General features: G+C 41.6%; 2 protein-coding genes across 2 annotated transcripts; one reads left to right on the forward strand and one right to left on the reverse strand.

Annotated features, from left to right (window-relative positions):
• The first annotated feature begins 5,714 nt into the window (after positions 1-5,714).
• Positions 5,715-10,560, forward strand: cdk2ap2 (cyclin dependent kinase 2 associated protein 2). Its single transcript, XM_084045971.1, has 5 exons — positions 5,715-5,787; positions 7,540-7,698; positions 7,868-7,959; positions 9,528-9,648; positions 9,747-10,560. Exons 2-5 carry the CDS (start codon positions 7,644-7,646, stop codon positions 9,815-9,817), a joined length of 339 nt encoding a protein of 112 aa, XP_083902097.1. The 5' UTR covers positions 5,715-5,787; positions 7,540-7,643; the 3' UTR covers positions 9,818-10,560.
• A 348-nt stretch (positions 10,561-10,908) lies between these two features.
• aip (aryl hydrocarbon receptor interacting protein) lies at positions 10,909-15,792 on the reverse strand. Its single transcript, XM_084045880.1, has 7 exons — positions 15,656-15,792; positions 14,909-15,091; positions 14,567-14,755; positions 14,199-14,375; positions 13,897-14,038; positions 13,390-13,628; positions 10,909-13,254 (listed from the first exon to the last, which is right to left on the reverse strand). Exons 1-7 carry the CDS (start codon positions 15,752-15,754, stop codon positions 13,249-13,251), a joined length of 1,035 nt encoding a protein of 344 aa, XP_083902006.1. The 5' UTR covers positions 15,755-15,792; the 3' UTR covers positions 10,909-13,248.
• Positions 15,793-16,543: the final 751 nt, after the last annotated feature.

Genomic DNA, 16,543 nt, shown 5'->3' on the forward strand with positions numbered 1-16,543 from the left:
TTAAATGAAGAAATAAAGCTTTTTTAGTATTCTCTCTATTGTAATCCTTTAAGACTCCTCTGTATTTCAACAGCACAATTTATAACCATGGCAATGAATGCCAAAGATTGATGACGTCAGCTGGCTGTAAACATTATGGGTTATGTGACCTACTGCAGACCATTACTGTATACAAAATGTATTTTTTTAAACTTTGTTTCATTTGTGGATGACAAATAAATCAAAGGCACTACTTAGGACGGGTTTAGTGCACCGAGCTGGGCGGCTGGGAGGAGAGATTTGGTTACAACTGTGCTCTGTACATTAACCACTTAAGCCTTTATTTTATTCTTTCAAAATGTTTCAATAATAGCTGAGTCAGTCATAGCTCTCACTCCACTGGTCAATCTTCATTCCTACTCTCATCTATGGTCATGAAATGTGGGTCATGACCAAAAAAGAAAAGAAAACATCAAGGAACGGTGGCTGGCATCTCCCTATTAGGGATACGGTAAGATAGGGTGTGAAGCTCAGTCATCTAGTTGGATGGTGGTTCAGGCATCTAATACAGTAGTGTTCAGCATAATGTCCAGGGGGAAGGAGACCATGGGGAAGACCAAGGACCAGATAGGGGGATTATATCCCCTTGGAACACCTCGGGACCCCCCAGCTAGAACTACCCGCGTATGTGGCCCAGGAAAGGGAAGCCTGGGTTCTCTACTGGAACTGTTACTAATAAATACATAAATAATAGATTTAATTTGTAACGCACTTTATATTTGACACCCATCTAAAAGTACTACATGGAAAACAATTAAATTAATTAAATTCAGATCAATGGTAAACTATACATAACTAAGAAAAGGTGTAAGTTTAAAAGAGCCACAAATCCGACCACTATTCACAGATATGGTCATGTTTATATACGTATGGAACCGACCGACTTCAAACTCGGCACACGCATCGGCAAGGACTCGAGGGAGTGCGGTGCCTACCGCTGAGTTGTTCGGATCTGCATTGTCCAGAACCGCTGAGGGGAAGCATGTAGAGTGTGAAGAGGAGGGGCCGAGGACGGAACCTTGGGGGACACACAGGTGACAGGCTGAGTCCGGGAATTAGCACCTCCCAAGGAGACACGCTCTGTTCTGTCCGTGAGGTAGGATTATGAATCAGTTGAGTTGAGTGCAGAGTCGGAGAGTCCTATGGTGGAATGCAGACGGTCGAGGAGGATGTTGTGATCGACTGTTTTGAAGGCTGCCGACAAATCCAGGAGGATGAGGATATGGGGGGAGCCAGCATCAGCCGCCATCAAAAGGTCATTAGTGACCCTGACCTGTGCTGTGGGCTGAGCGGAATCCTGACCGAACGTCTTGAAGAGGTTATTGAGCTTGAGATGTTGGTGAAGTTGAGCGGCAACTACTTTTTCCAATACCTTGGAAAGGAATGGTAGGTTGGAGATTGGCAAGAACTTTCCGGTCAAGGGTGGGTTTTTTCAGAAAGGGTTTTTAAATCAGGTGGAACATGGCTGGCTTGGAGGGAATAGTTTATGGCTGTGGTGATGAGGGGACTTAGTTATGTGAGTTTTTACCAGAGCTGTGAGAAAGGGGTCCAGGGCGCATGTGCATGGTTTCATCTTGCTGGTGATGTGTCCTCCACCTCTTGCTGTGAGATGTTGGCCGAGCGGAGAGGCTGGGAGATCCCTGACTGTGGGACGGCAATCAGGACAGGTGGAGTGGAGGAGTCAGAGAGAACAGAACGGATGGTATCTACCTTTGACCTGAAAGAGTCAAGGAGGCTGTTGTACTGATCCTCTGTGTTGTCACTTATAGGAAAGTCATATGACGACGTGCTGGTGTTCTGTTGACATCTTACAGATGGCAGTCAGTTTGATTAACGTCATTGATGGCATCATGCAATGACATCACAATGTTGACAACTTTGTCAAATAAACAAAACATAAGAATGCATGTGGGTCATTCAGCCATTGCCTACAATGGAGAGCTGTACATATTTGGTGGAGACTAACAATCAACCTTGAAACCATGGGAATTCCAACGGAAGGTTAAGCCCAAGGGGTTAACCTTAGCGTTCAAGGGTGTTTATTATGTGTTGCATGGTGGGAGATCGTATAATCCTCTTTGGAGGATATAAAACATGCAAAGACCTGTGCATCCTAGACTTAAGTCCTAGTCTGAGCAAGTTGTGCAAACTGGAGAAGTTGGAACTCTCACACAGTTGGGAACTGGCAGCTATGACTACAAAAAAAGTGCCTCCACTGTCCGTCCATGTGTCCCTGTGTCCCTGTGTGTGCCTGTGAACAGCCAATCTCCGACCGGAGTGAAACTTTGCACGCACACTCCCAGTAGGCCAAGGAAGAACCTCTGCCCCAAATGTTCTAATTGGCCTCATGGTGGGGCTATAACAGGCTGACGTTTTTTGGCCAATAATTATTGAACTGTAGGTTGTACAACATTTATTTATTCCCCTGGATTCCTTGGATCATGGCGTAACTCCCCATATATAGGCCCTGGCCATTTGTGGCACACCAGAATTTCCGTCAGTTTCTTCAAGACTTCTACGCATTTTGTCCAAAGGTCACGCAACTCGGTACACATTCTCTATGAAGTCATGAAATCAACATGTATGAGTCTGAGTTTTCAGATTCCATTTTTCTAGTTTTCTTTCATATCGTTGTGCTGCTACCCCATCATAATCATGTGACAATCTGATGTCTAATATCATATTGTCATTCATAATGATGATTCAAATAGTACAATACGGTACACAACTGTATAACTAAAGAAAAAGTGTAACACAGATAATAAATACCAAAATGTCCACTAATTAGCAATAAAAGACCACGTTTTTACATTCCAAAGCATAAATGGATCGACAGTTCAAAGGATATTTCTTTGTTTACAAAATAAGGCACTAGTGTTACCTCCCAAGATCCAATTCTGCTTTCCTCTCTACTTCAAATGGCACTGCAAGACAAAAACCCAGTATAAGTGGAGTGAAATTGGGCTGGTTCAACCACCTAAATTGTCCTCTCAGAGCACAACGTTCACCCTGCCCTGCGTAGTTCAACCTGACCTAGTTGTAGTGACATGCTGTAGAGCCCGACCCACTCTGGATTTTTGGGGATGATGCTTATATTAGGGAGTAAAAGACCCTCGCCTGAACCACATATGAATTTGTTGTAACCAAAAATCCCTAATAGCGATAGACGGACAGAGGCTTTTGTGTGAACAATCAACTGACAGTTTTATTGAACAGCACGATTAAAAAGCATAAATGACATGTTTGTGTCTGTACCAGCATCAATTGACCGGGGGGGTGCGGGGGGGGAGGGGGGGTGGGGGGGTATTGTGTGTACTTAAACATGTTTAAGAACACACAATAAAACACTGCACACTAGAAGTGGAGAAGGTAAGCAACAGTCATCAACAATACTCTCACAAGGAGCGAGGCACTTCAGGATAGCAAGCAACAACTACTGAAATAAACAGCTGACCACGGCCCGTGAGTCACCAGTTCAGCCTAAAATGTACAAAAATAATATAATATACAACCCATCATCATTACATAACTAATAAAATTATACTGGCAAGCCCAACTTCCAACCTCTTAGGCCTGGTATGAGGCAAGTATACCAACAGGTAAGAGCGTGGGCGGACTAGGATCTGCTTGTCTGGCACTCTATAATACAACACAGAAACTAAAATTACATGAACATTAAAGCTTGAAACGCCTACCTCCGCTCTGCTACAGTCAGTGGTATTTCGTTTTTTCATTTCCTGAAAAATTAGCGTTTTGGAGTTAACTGGTTGCTGCTCTGGACAGCGGAGATATCATCTTCATAGCACTAGCACTCAGATTCACACGTGCAATGTTCAAATCCAGGTTGTGTTATTAGCACACATACCGCTCTATTGTGTGGCAAGCTATACCCAGGGGCGTGCTGGGACCAATATTCAGCTCTGGGATTTTCTTTTTTTTCCCATTTTTAATTTTTTTTAAAATAATATTTTCTTTTGGGTGGCCCACCGGCCGTTTGGCGGCCCGTAAATGGCGCGGCCGTTCTGGAATTTTCCCGAATTTCCCAGTGGCCAGCACGTCCCTGGCTATACCCGTACCCGTTAACCATTACCCACGATTTTCTACCCATCACCCGTGAAATACGGCTAATGGAGCTGGCGCTGTCCCTAAACACTATTCTGCACCTGCTATACCCGTTCTTCATTATGCCGACCCCGTTATTTGCGGGTGCATGGAGGCGTGCCCGTGGGCATGTTGTTGCTATATCCCCAAAATTGCTATTCTGCCCACACACCTTTGGGAACTATGTATGAGTCATTTGACTCGTCTCTTTATCTCACCTTATTTCCTGACTACAATGTAGACCACACCCCCACGCAGACTCCCCACAAGGAAGGGCAGTGCTCCAAAGCATTATGGTCATTGTAGTAATGCAGCAGTCCAGTCAAACCCCAGTCAAACACACAGACTTCTATATTTTTCTGGCCATAGGGTGCAAATTTCAAATTTTGCTACTGTTATCTTCTACAAATATTATTAACATTGAGTGACTGTAAGTTCTTCCAGGGGTGAAATGCATATAGAGGAAACACTGGATGTCGACAATCACGCCACCAGAGGGATTCCCACTGACTTGGTACCTTGCTAGTTCAAGACATAGGAAAAAGTACATTCAAATATTCTGCCTACCTGCAGTGCAAATCTAAAGTCTATTGGCTCATATGTCACCTTAAGTCCTCCATGAAGGTTGTCTCAGCAGCACTAGAAGCTGTTTCTAAATAGGGAACTGAGTAGGTATTGTGTAAAATAGTATTTTTGAAGATATGTATTTTTTGGGGATTTTTTGTATCTATTGTAGATGGTGTTTTGTAAATATGTATTAGATGTATCCTATGTATGTATGTATCCTTTTTCTCGTGCACGGACTGACAGAATGGATGTTTAAATTGTGATTAAAATGTGTACTCAACTCTTTCTCATAATGTGCAGAATACAAATGATCTGCCACTCAGCTCTGTAACAACACTGTGCCAAGTGATATAGGCTAGTGGCTCTCAAAGTTGAGTCCGGGGACCCCCAGGGGACCAGGGTCCTTGATGGGGTTTAAGGGGGTCCCCGGAAAAATATTTTAAAGGAGGAGTTCACCCCAAAAAATACTTATTTTCTATCAATTACACACCCCATGAAGCCTTGATTTCATGGATTTTTTTTTTTTTCATTGCTAAAACAATTATTTTGATGACCGTGTGTATTTCCGGTAGGAGACACAAATAATCTACTTTGTGTCTCCTACCGGATACAGACGGGAATCAAATTATTAGTTTAGGAATGCGACAAAAACAAAAAAGAATCCATGGATTCAAGGCTTCATAGGGTGTGCTAATTGATAGAAAATAAGTAATTTTTTGGGTGAACTCCTCCTTTAATATATCATCACAATCAATTGAACCACTTAATGCTATATCTACACGGTCAAGCTCATAACGTTTTGAGCTTGTAGATTTGCTTTTTTTTTATCTTGAAAAAAATGGGGGAAATTGTAATATTTTTGGTTGTGAGCTTGTACGTGACACCGTCGTACGAAGAATCAGAATAGGGCTAAGCGCTTACATGATTGACACATAATTCAACCAATGACAAAGCAGTCTATGTGACGAGACGTCGGTCGCGTCACGCCTCTTTCCTAATTTCCTGCGCATGCTCAGAGACAACGGAGGAACAGAATCGCTGTCGTCCTGTAAAAAGGATCTGATTATTTCCCTAGTAAAGGTAAAACCTGTGCCTTTTGTGGGTCTAGGTGCAATCTTGTCAATGGCCATAGGCTCACTGAAGTTGTCAAATTATGTTCACTGTGTTTTTTAACGGTGGGTGTTCGTGTTACTGCGTTCCCTGCCGTCTATGTTTGTGCTGCTAACCCCGGCACAACAAGCTAACGTTCGGTAGCTAACTGGGTTGATGCTAGGTAACGTTCAATGAGCAGCGTTGCCATGTCCGCTTAGCGACCGCTTATTACAAGCGACTTATGGAAAGTTGCTGGTAAATATTGGTAGTTGCGGGTTGCGTATTCTTTTGGGCTTGTTTCTAAAGTGTAGTTGCTTACCGGTATTTGCGCTTGTTTCCTAATGTTGTTTATAAACCAGTGGTTCTCAAACATTTTTATGACAAGGACCCCCAATATTAAAAAACGTCCTTTTTCCTCCCCAAGATTTACCCCCATTTTTCTCTGTTGAAAATAGCAGCTCATGTGAGCTTGTGAGCTTCCTTTGGGCTTGTTTTCCCAGACCTCGTTGCTTGTTTCTCTCACTAAACCTGGCAACACTGTCAATGAGCTAACAGGCTTGATTCTAGCTAACGTTAGCATCTGATAACAGCACCAGCTGGCTCTGACCCTCTCTTTGCTTTGAGGTTTATATACAAGCCTCACAATGATCTCAGCTTTGCTCTCAGAAATAACTAATGACAGCTTTGTAGAACGAACGTACGTTTGCTTACGTTACCATGTTCGATCGATGAATTGAATACACAGGACTGCAATGGAAACCAGCCATAGTGCTTTCTTGGGTTTAATCCTTTCAGCTTCCTTTTGTATATCTGTACTTTCTGTGTTTTTTTGTGTGCAAATTGTTAATAAAGTATTAAATCAACCAAGTGGCATGACACAACAGACGAGCCTTGGATCAAGACAGTCATCATATAATATATACATGAGTCTTGTAACAAGGCTAGCTTTGAAGTAGATTAAAACATGCCTGTTATGTGTACAGTAACATGATTAATGGTCGGTCCTCGTAATCAAGACATTGTGTGAGGGAGAGAGACGTGCGGCCATCTGCTTAGAAGGTCTAAAAACATTAGCAGGCTAAATGTATAATTAGTAATACTGTAGTCAATTAACCTGTCTGTTTTTGTGTCTTCTGTTCTTGTTAAAGCTGCAATCCTAAAGCTATAAATACGTCATAAAAATATGCAATCCGACATTTATTTTAACGATTAAAACGTTATTTTAACCTGTATCTGAGAGTATGTTAATACAGGATCATTAACACATCTACTGTGGTTGGAGTTGGTTTCCCTATTCTTCCATTGAAAAATGAGTAAACCCATGTAGGGCACCTACGAGTTGTAGCCCTACTACGGGTTGATAAATGAGTACTGCCTGAAGCTCATAAGCAAGCACAATGTCTCTCAATGTGTAGATTGATTGATTGAATACTTTATTAACAGTTTGCAAAATGTACAGAGATACAGATATACAATAATGCTAAAAGGATAACACAAAATTCCCTGAGGACTTGTTTCCATTGTGGTCCTGTGTGTGTATTCAATTCATCAAGAAGTGTTCCTGGCTAGGAACATGAAACTTATGGATTGCAGCAAGTTATCACAGCCGTGCACATTTCTAAGTGTATGCATGTGTGTATTACAAAATAAAGCCACCAATCAATGTGTAACATTAGTTTAACTTCACCGTCCATTTATATTCAGGCGATGAGCATATTTTTTCTTTCTGTGTATGCACAGCTCTTAGGAGCTCACCACCACCAGTAAAGCTGTATAAGCATCGGGTTGACGGGTCGGATGGAAGTGGCGCTTCGTCCTACGGGGAGCTGCGGAGTGACCTCGCCATGAGTTACAAACCCATCGCCCCCGCTCCGTCTGGCTCCAACCACACTCCTCCAGGTTTGTAGCCCTTTTATATTTTAGTGCTTGTTGTTGTGATACATAATTCTTAGTTGCTGCTGTCGGGTCATTGGTTATCGGAGGTGCCATTCAGTACTCATTATAATAACAGTAAACATTGCAGTATTATGTTCCAACTGTAATAGAGCTAGCCTTTATCTCTACCCAGGTTCCAGTGTGCCCTCCCCGTCTCTACCTTCGTCATCTAATTTCAGGCCGGCTTTCAGTGACTTTGGCCCACCCTCCATGGGCTTCGTTCAGGTATGACTGTGATGCTGTCACCCTCCATTGTTGTAGTTTTATGGAGCGATAAGTGTTATGAGAATACACCTGATAAAAGCACTGTTGAACATTGGTAGAACCTTGGGTTGTATAGCTAGCTACCTGGGCATGATATGAGAGTTCATCATCTCTGTCTGTTGCTCTGCATAATTGATAATTGACGTAGGGGTGTGACGATACACTCATTTCACGATACGATACACAATATTGGGCTCTTTTTTATATATATGAAAATATATGGTGGGAAAAAAAGCTTATGAAAATATATGGGGGGGGAGCAAATTCAAACAAATACTTTTGTTTTTGCATTATTATTATTGCAAAATAAAAACGCCAAAACGATGCATATCGTCACGAAAACGTATCACGATATATCGCGGGACGATATATCAGCATACCCCTATTGACTAGTTTTGTTTATGTCCTGCCTGTGCATGCTTGAAAGCCCGCTTGGAAATGGCAGCTTCACATAGGAGTGTGGTGTGGGATGATTTTGTCAAGATTGACGATAAAACAGTGCAATGCAAATTGTGCAACACAAAGTATGCGTATCACTCGTCAACATCAGTGATGTCAAATCACATTAAGACACCCGGTCCCAAAGCCTGCCCTTCACCCAGCAAAGCAGAATGACAGACTTCACCGTGAAACCTCGCCATTGTGTTGACCTTGCGGGCAGAAAAGATCACTGATTTGACAGCCAAGATGATAGCCGAAGAAATTATGCCTACTATTAGCGTTGTCGAGGGGAAAGGCTTCCGTGAGCTGATAGCATTTCCAGAATACACCGTGCCCTGTGGCCAAACAATGACAGTGTGACGAGAGACTGTACGCTGAGGTAACCGGAACGATCGCCCCAAAACACACTCGCCCCCATTTTTTACTGAGGTTGCGTTTAGTATGACCGTTCCGAGGCTGCCGGATTTGATCCGGGGCGACCGTGTTTTGGGGCGATGGTAACCGAACGCTCCGTAAGATGTTATAAAAGTTTATATCTGGGCCATATAGCTACATATTGTTGGACGTGTTGTGCTGTAGTAGCCTACGGATTAAACAAGTGTTCTGTGCTAATAAACACATCTTTACTAAATAAAGTCTATTTTTTAGTATCCTAAGGGTTTTGATGCAAATTCTAAACATCAAGGCTGCAGTTGTGGTGCTTAAAGGAAAGCACAGTTTGCGATCTCCTCTCAACTGCGCAGCAAAAAAAAACGAAATAAAAAAAATATTTAGGCTTAGGGAGCTTGAGGACACCATGGCATGTTCTATTCGGTTCCTCAAGCTATGTACAGTATCATGCCCATGTACAGTAGCTAGCTACACAACACAAGGTCCTATCAAAGTTCAACATCACTTTAGCAGTAAACTGAAAAATAACCAGTGTAGTGTGTCAATGCAGAGACTGTCAACTAAGAGTTCAAGTACCACACTGAAAATCAGTGCATTTGTGGTTAGTACTAACTAGTCATAATGTAAAAAAAATAGTTAAAGGTTTAAATTGGATTCTTAATAATACCCTGTGTATTTTATTTGTATCACCCATACAGCCAGTGAAAGTATCCCAAGGGTCCACCTACAGTGAGCTGCTGTCGGTCATTGAGGAGATGAGCCGTGAGATCCGACCCACCTATGCTGGCAGCAAGAGTGCCATGGAGAGGCTAAAAAGAGGTATAGCTTGGTTGGCAAAAACAAACTCAATAGACCTCCCCTTGGGTAAATCATTAAATCAGTTTGATCCTTCTGTTCTTTCCTCCTGTCTCCTTTAGGTATCATCCATGCCCGCGCGTTGGTCAGGGAGTGTTTGGCAGAGACGGAGAGAAGCGCTCGTTCCACATAACCCCCATGGAAAACATCCCCCATCCTTCACTCTTTCCTCTTTAAAAGATTCATTTTCTTAGCCTACCTTCATGAAACCTGCTTCAACTATTCACCCTCTTTTCTCCCTAGCTTATACCCACCCACTCTTTGCCCTCTCATTTGCATAACTTGCATTTTATCCCATTTTCTTCTGCAACCATTACCCTGCAGTGCTCCTCCTTGTTATTCTTAAGTTTGTTTCTGTTACCCGTGGGGTGTATTCAAAATGCACAAGGTTCAACAGATTGTTTGAAGACCTTGCCACAGTTTTCCAAACAAGGTGTTAGGAAACTTGAACTTCTTACTAAGCTGGACTGTAGCTAAAAGGTGTACTGCTTTCCAATTTAACAGATGGGACTGGGTATTGTGTAATTATTTTTGACTTTTGACTAAGGATTGTTTATTTTTATATATCTAATTGAGTTTAATAGACAAACCTAATCTTTCCTCAAGCTGCTAGACGGAACACCACTTCAAAACCACACGATCAATCGGCGCCATATTTTCTTTTGTATCAAATAATTTGAGCATCTTGAATATACCCCAATGCTTGACATTTGCTTTCATAGCATTTTGTAGTAGCAGCACACAATAGATGCACCAATCGTCTCACCACCCCTTAAACTCTGTACATCTCAAGTCTGTTTGTTAGTATGGCAATTTTGTAAACCAGATTTTTGCAGTTCTGTATGTATATCTTAATTAAATGATTATAGAAAAACATTTTCAATGCCAAACTGTCTTATATTTAAAAATACAATGCTCGTTTGGAATGTGTGCCCAATGCGGATCGAGCCGGTTCTAGAGAATCGCTTATCCGATCAAAGTGTTAAGTTTAAAGTCAAAGTAGAACACATGATAGACCCTCACTCATCTCAACTTAAGATCACCATCATCATCTACTGGTTAAATTAATCAAATCTACTGCCTTGTGAGACCAACAGCAATTTACTAGTCAAATCAATTTAATAACCTGGCCCACTGTTTCAATATGAGTTTGAGTGTAACTCAAGGGGGCACCAGGTGTTTTTTATCTCTTAACAACAGTTTACCTAAGTAAATTCAGAAAACCAAGGGATATACACATTTATTATCAGTTACATACTTACAAGGTAACCTCAGTTGCATCTCAGCTGTGTCCAATAGTGCGGTCTACCATCTAACAGTTGGTTAACTGCTGCTCATGAAGGATAACCAGAACATTTTACAGTCAGAAAGGCAAGGAAGTAAGATAACGAGGGCATAATAAAAATAACAAATGTAATATGGTAATTACGGTATATAACAATTGCAAATGTGTCATACATTAGCACACTTCACATGGAGAAAGTAAAAGATAAGATTACACTAGTGCCCATTCTGTCCAAGTGTTTCATATTTCTTGATTGTCACCGACAACATAGTTTTGAGTCCCAACATATAAAAAAAATACGGTCTCCTGCTAATTAACTGCTTCTAGGATGTGACCCAAATGTGAAGGGTGAGGTGGGGGATTATCGGCACAGGGAAGTTAAGTGTCCATTTGTGTATAGTATGTCCTTGGTGCAATTTGAGTAAAATGAGTTATCACATGCAGTACTTAGCCTTTGAGGGAGTGATAACTGATATCTGCCCTAGGGCTGAAATGGCAGTAGCTGACCAATCAGTGTAAACTAAGTAGCAACAGCATGCTGAACTGTCCCTGTGAGCGACAATGCTATAGTTGCAGTGTTGATCAACTGCTACTCAAATATTTCCTCATTATCTTTGTGACTAAGGATATGGGAATGTGATAAACAAATTAGAACCCGGGCTATACACCAACCCCGGGTTGGATAATCTCAGGCAACAACTAAATGACTGGGTGATCTTATCCATTTCTCAAATGGGAGGGGAGAAATTGTTGTGATACTAACTTACAATTTAAGCTATATGTCAACAAGACCTACAATTTACATAGCCTATGACTATCAATAGCTCATAATACATTGCAAAAGACAAACAAAAAATAAAAAAACGCCTTTCTAATCTACTTGGTTTCTTATTTTACAAAGTAGGCTACTGTAGCCATTTGGGCATTGCTGTAGGGTTTAGAACATCACAAAGTCTAGAGCAACATTATTGATAACTTTCGGCAATAATCTTGCCAAATCTCATTTTACAAAGGGTGATGGATGCAGCCAAATTATAAAACTAACACTGATACCTTGTCTAGAAATCAAAGGAAATGGATATTTGCACGTTGGATTACAGAAATCTTCACATGTACATTTATCCTGTATCTGGCCTAAAAACAGATTGGATGTCCACACAGCTACTTTGCCCTTGTTTGAATATAACAGGTTAAAGGAGAAATCCGGTCATTTTAAGTGTTATGTTTGATGTGTGTCAAATCACTTACCAACGTATAAATGAAAATCGCGTAACTCCACAGAGCCCCCTATCGACCCCCACCGTTGGCATTATAGGAGGATATAGGATAGCCCAAATTCGCCTATTTTAACCAATGCAAAGTCTGTTTTTTTGCTTCTAGTACTCATTGTTGAGTCCCATGATAATGTAACAGGCGCTAAAACTCCCGACAAGCTAACGGCTAATAACAGAACGAGCTAATGCTGGTTGCTGGTTTCTCTCCCGACCTGGCAACCTGGGGCTGCCATGCAGAGAGATAAGCAGCCCCAGCGTTAGCTCGTTTGTTATTAGCCGTTAGCTTGTCGGGAGTTTTAGCGCCTGTTACATTATCATGGGACTCAACAATGAGTACTAGAAGCAAAAAAACAGACTTTGCATTGGTTAAAATAGGCGAATTTGGGCTATCCTATATCCTCCTATAATGCCAACGGTGGGGGTTGATAGGGGGCTCTGTGGAGTTACGCGATTTTCATTTATACGTTGGTAAGTGATTTGACACACATCAAACATAACACTTAAAATGACCGGATTTCTCCTTTAAGAAGAAATGGAGTCCTCTTTGTTTTAAACACTGGTTGTTATAAAATAATGCACTGCTCTGTTGTTCAAATTCAATCTTTGACTTGTGGCAGCTACAACATCAATAAGAAGGTTTCCTTTGGAGAGAGAGAGAGAGAGAGAGAAATCAAACTGACTAAATTCAAGAAGGGTTTATATCATGCCCGTCCAGAGATTATATAATATAATCTGAGGAAAATAAATCAAATGAATAAGGCAAACAATCCTAATCCATTCCTTTGGCAAATGGCACCCTGGTGATTTTACTGGAGTGAAGGGTATATAAGGGGTGGATATACATGTATGTGTAAGATGACAGTGTCTGTCATGGAAAGTAATGTGGCAGGAAAAGTGTATAGCTTTGGTGTGTGGATAAAAGTAAATGTCGGCAGCTTCCTCTGCTCATCTCCATCTTGAATTTCACAGTCCCAAGCATCCTGTTGTTCCCACCCCATGAGAGATTCAACCCTGTGTGGGGGAAGAGCAAAGCCATTTTACAGACAATCTTCATCACATAGTGTTAATATTATATTTAGAGGCTAAAAACAGGATAGAGCAAAAGGAGGTCAAACCCATTACAATAACAAATCAAAACCAACTGACCGTGGTGGCGGTGGCTGGCTGTGCATTGTTGGCATTGTAGTTGAACAGGCCTTTATAACGGCCCTTCTCCTCCTTTTCCTTTGCCCTGATCTTATCCTCCATGATCCGCAGCTCCTTGACGACTGATGGCCCCAGTGTGGTGTCCAGCTCTACCACCTTGGCGAAGTCCGCTCGTGCCTCTGTCTCATTCCACACCGCTGCGTGCGCCTTAGCCCGCTTGTAGAGGGCCTTCACGTTGTCTAAAGGGGAAGAGAGAAAGCAAACAATGTAAGCGGTTCCACTGTGTGTCCTCATTGCTCATATTATCAGGAATCCAACATCAACTTCACGTTCTCAAAGCAGCCTGGTCAGGAGGATGCTAGGACATGGCTATGGATTATGTCTACGCTGATCAACACATTCATTTTAAAGACTTACAGCCAAGAGTCAATTTAGTTCAGTGTAGCAAAAGAACATGTTGTGACTTGGTGACCTAATATTTAAACGGTAACGATGACCATGACTTGCTTTCATATTTGAAGAGAAGGGACGAGCAGTGTTCAATGACTTCATAGTACTGGCCCTGGAGTAACTGGCACTGACAGTAGTTGAGCAGCAGAGGAGTGATCGTTTGGTCCAACTTGATCCATGCCTCATCTCCAGGATGCTCCTGAAAGGAGTGTAAGGAAACAAGGAAATGAACAAATTACGTTAAAGACAACAGGGGGGAATAAAACATATTGCTTTCCATTTGCCAACAAAAGAATTGGACAGTCTTATCATCCATCAAAGCAAACTATAATAAAGACTAAGTGACAAACTCGCCAAACCTTCATCTGTAGATTTTTGAGGCAGGCAATGCCATTGTAGTATTTCTCTGCAGCCAGCTGAATCTTTCCCTCTTTGAAGAGGTTGTTGCCCTCCTCATGGATCTGAGGAACTGCTTCAAGTTTCTCCTTGTCTGACATAGCCCACACATCCAGTCGGAACGTTCCAGGAGGCAACACCTGTAAGCACAGGACCAGTTAGAATCAGTAGTCACTGGAGCTACCATCAAATAAAACCAATGACACCTGACCTACCCATGAACAACTGATGTAAATAACTTTATAGCCATCTCTGGTGCAACATTTGTATTATGCATTGTCCCTATTAAATAAACGAAAAAAGAATAACAATACAACCCACACACACTAACCTCCAACATCTCTATAGAGAACATGAGGGGTTGTGGACGGGCTTGGAGGTGATCCAAATCATGGTGTCCTAGAGAGTGATGGGAGTGTATCTGTGCGATACCACAGCAGTGCCTCTGGCCCTCTAGTGGGTCTTTGCCTGCGCTGATGTTCCTCAGAGACTGGGACACAAGTGGATACAGTGCTGTATGCTGACACAAAAGAGGAGACGAGGACAGGTCAGTGAAAATTAGTCTAACAGTATTTGAAAGTATATAAGAGCAATATACAGAATTAAAGAAACAGCCAGCAGCAAGGAAGGGCAAAACGACTCAAATTAAGCCCTGCCAGGACAGTTTACTAACCTTGGTGTCACAGGTGAATTCTGCGACTTCGCCTTCTCGCATAGTGATGACTATCCTCTCCCACACAGCAAGCTTGAACTTCTTCCCCAGGATGAGCTCCATGGGTTTGCTGCACCCTCCCATTTTTCGAGAGTCATCCAGCACTGTTCCATCACCCAGGGTGGTACGGTAGTGGAAAACCACCTGTAGTATACAGGAATGGATAGATGGGATGGAAACAGGCAAACTAGCACACTGCACAATAGATGAACCACATTCTGCATGTGTTAAAAAAATAAAAAATAAAAAACATTCATGCTTGACAATTTGACAGTAAGGTCATACTTTTCAGAAATCAGATAGATAAATTGGAACAAGAGATATATCACTTGCCATGGAGGACATGGTCGACCGACCGCATATTCTGTCCAACCACAACCACAGAAAAAAGACATACAGTACATGCCAACCAATGACCACTTATGAAAACATGCCATCCTGTCCCGCCTACTCTTGTCATCGGATGAAAAACAAGGGAGAGATATCTAACATGATTAACGACTTTTATTTCACAAAATATGCAATGTTTTGACAGTCAAGGTGCATAACAATGATTTTTGGCCTGATACAGGTTGGGTCTCTAACGGTAGTCAAGTTGACTGATGATAGCATTAGCTCCTTTAGCCATACTCTAGTTCTGGGTCTAATTCGAGGTGCGTGCGGGATTCAATCAGTTACTCTCTTATAACTATAATTGTTTTGTTTTACCTTGGTTCCATCGGGAAAAGTAGATAGCTCTCCTTTACCAGGGCTTACTACATTCTTTTGTATCCCTTCTTCTAAAAGCGTTCGTGCCACCTCCTCCATCCTTAGTTATCCTCGTCACTGAATCAGATGGCGATTGGCGAAACTAGCATCAAACCGGACTTCCTGCCGAGAACTTCAAAATAAGACTTCCATTGTTTATGTTACATTTCGTTTGAATTTCATTTGTAAAAACATTTTCTAGGAACTATTTTCTTTTCAAATTTCAACTGTACTTTTTTTTTACTGTTTAACTGTATTTGATTAGATATCTCAAACAATGTCTCTGCAAGTTGGTTTTCATGCCATACAGAAAAACAAGTAGAATTCCTGCGAAGTACAAAAAACATTATGAGATCTAAATAACAATAATAATAATAATAGTAGTTGTCAAATGAATTAAACATGCAATCTGTGGTAATGGTAATTAACTCTATCAGACTGACAGACCACTTTAATCCTGCAGTTCCCCAGGGTATATTGTAATAAATAATAATAATAATAACAATAATAACTAGAAAAAGTGCTCCTCGGAGCACAACTCTCCGCTGTTGGGAATGTTCTATCTGTATAAGTGTCCTATCCGTCCTGTCTGTATAAGTGTCCTATCCCTCCTGTCTGTATAAGTGTCCTATCCGTCCTATCCGTCCTGTCTGTGTAAGTGTCCTATCCAATTGTTACAGTATCCGCCATTTCTCAACCATTTCGTGATTGTTCCTGTCTTACCTCACTCTTACCAGACTTGTGTTGGGAATGTTGGGAATGTTCTAATTCTTATGTTCTAACTGTCCTATCCATCCTGTCTGTATAAGTGTCCGATCCGTCCTGTCTGTATAAGTGTCCTATCCGTCT

Source organism: Gymnoscopelus microlampas, assembly GCF_963454915.1.
Source record: "Gymnoscopelus microlampas genome assembly, chromosome: 2".
In the NCBI taxonomy this organism is placed as follows: Eukaryota; Metazoa; Chordata; class Actinopteri; order Myctophiformes; family Myctophidae; genus Gymnoscopelus; species Gymnoscopelus microlampas.

Coding starts and splice junctions, on each gene's coding strand:
- cdk2ap2 (XM_084045971.1), top strand. CDS start 7,644: ATGAGTTACAAACCCATCGCCCCCGCTCCGTCTGGCTCCAACCACACT. Junction 7,699..7,867: donor CTCCAACCACACTCCTCCAG/GTTTGTAGCCCT, acceptor ATCTCTACCCAG/GTTCCAGTGTGCCCTCCCCG. Junction 9,649..9,746: donor CATGGAGAGGCTAAAAAGAG/GTATAGCTTGGT, acceptor TGTCTCCTTTAG/GTATCATCCATGCCCGCGCG.
- aip (XM_084045880.1), bottom strand. CDS start 15,754: ATGGAGGAGGTGGCACGAACGCTTTTAGAAGAAGGGATACAAAAGAAT. Junction 14,756..14,908: donor AATTCACCTGTGACACCAAG/GTTAGTAAACTG, acceptor CTTTTGTGTCAG/CATACAGCACTGTATCCACT. Junction 14,376..14,566: donor TCTCTATAGAGATGTTGGAG/GTTAGTGTGTGT, acceptor CTGTGCTTACAG/GTGTTGCCTCCTGGAACGTT.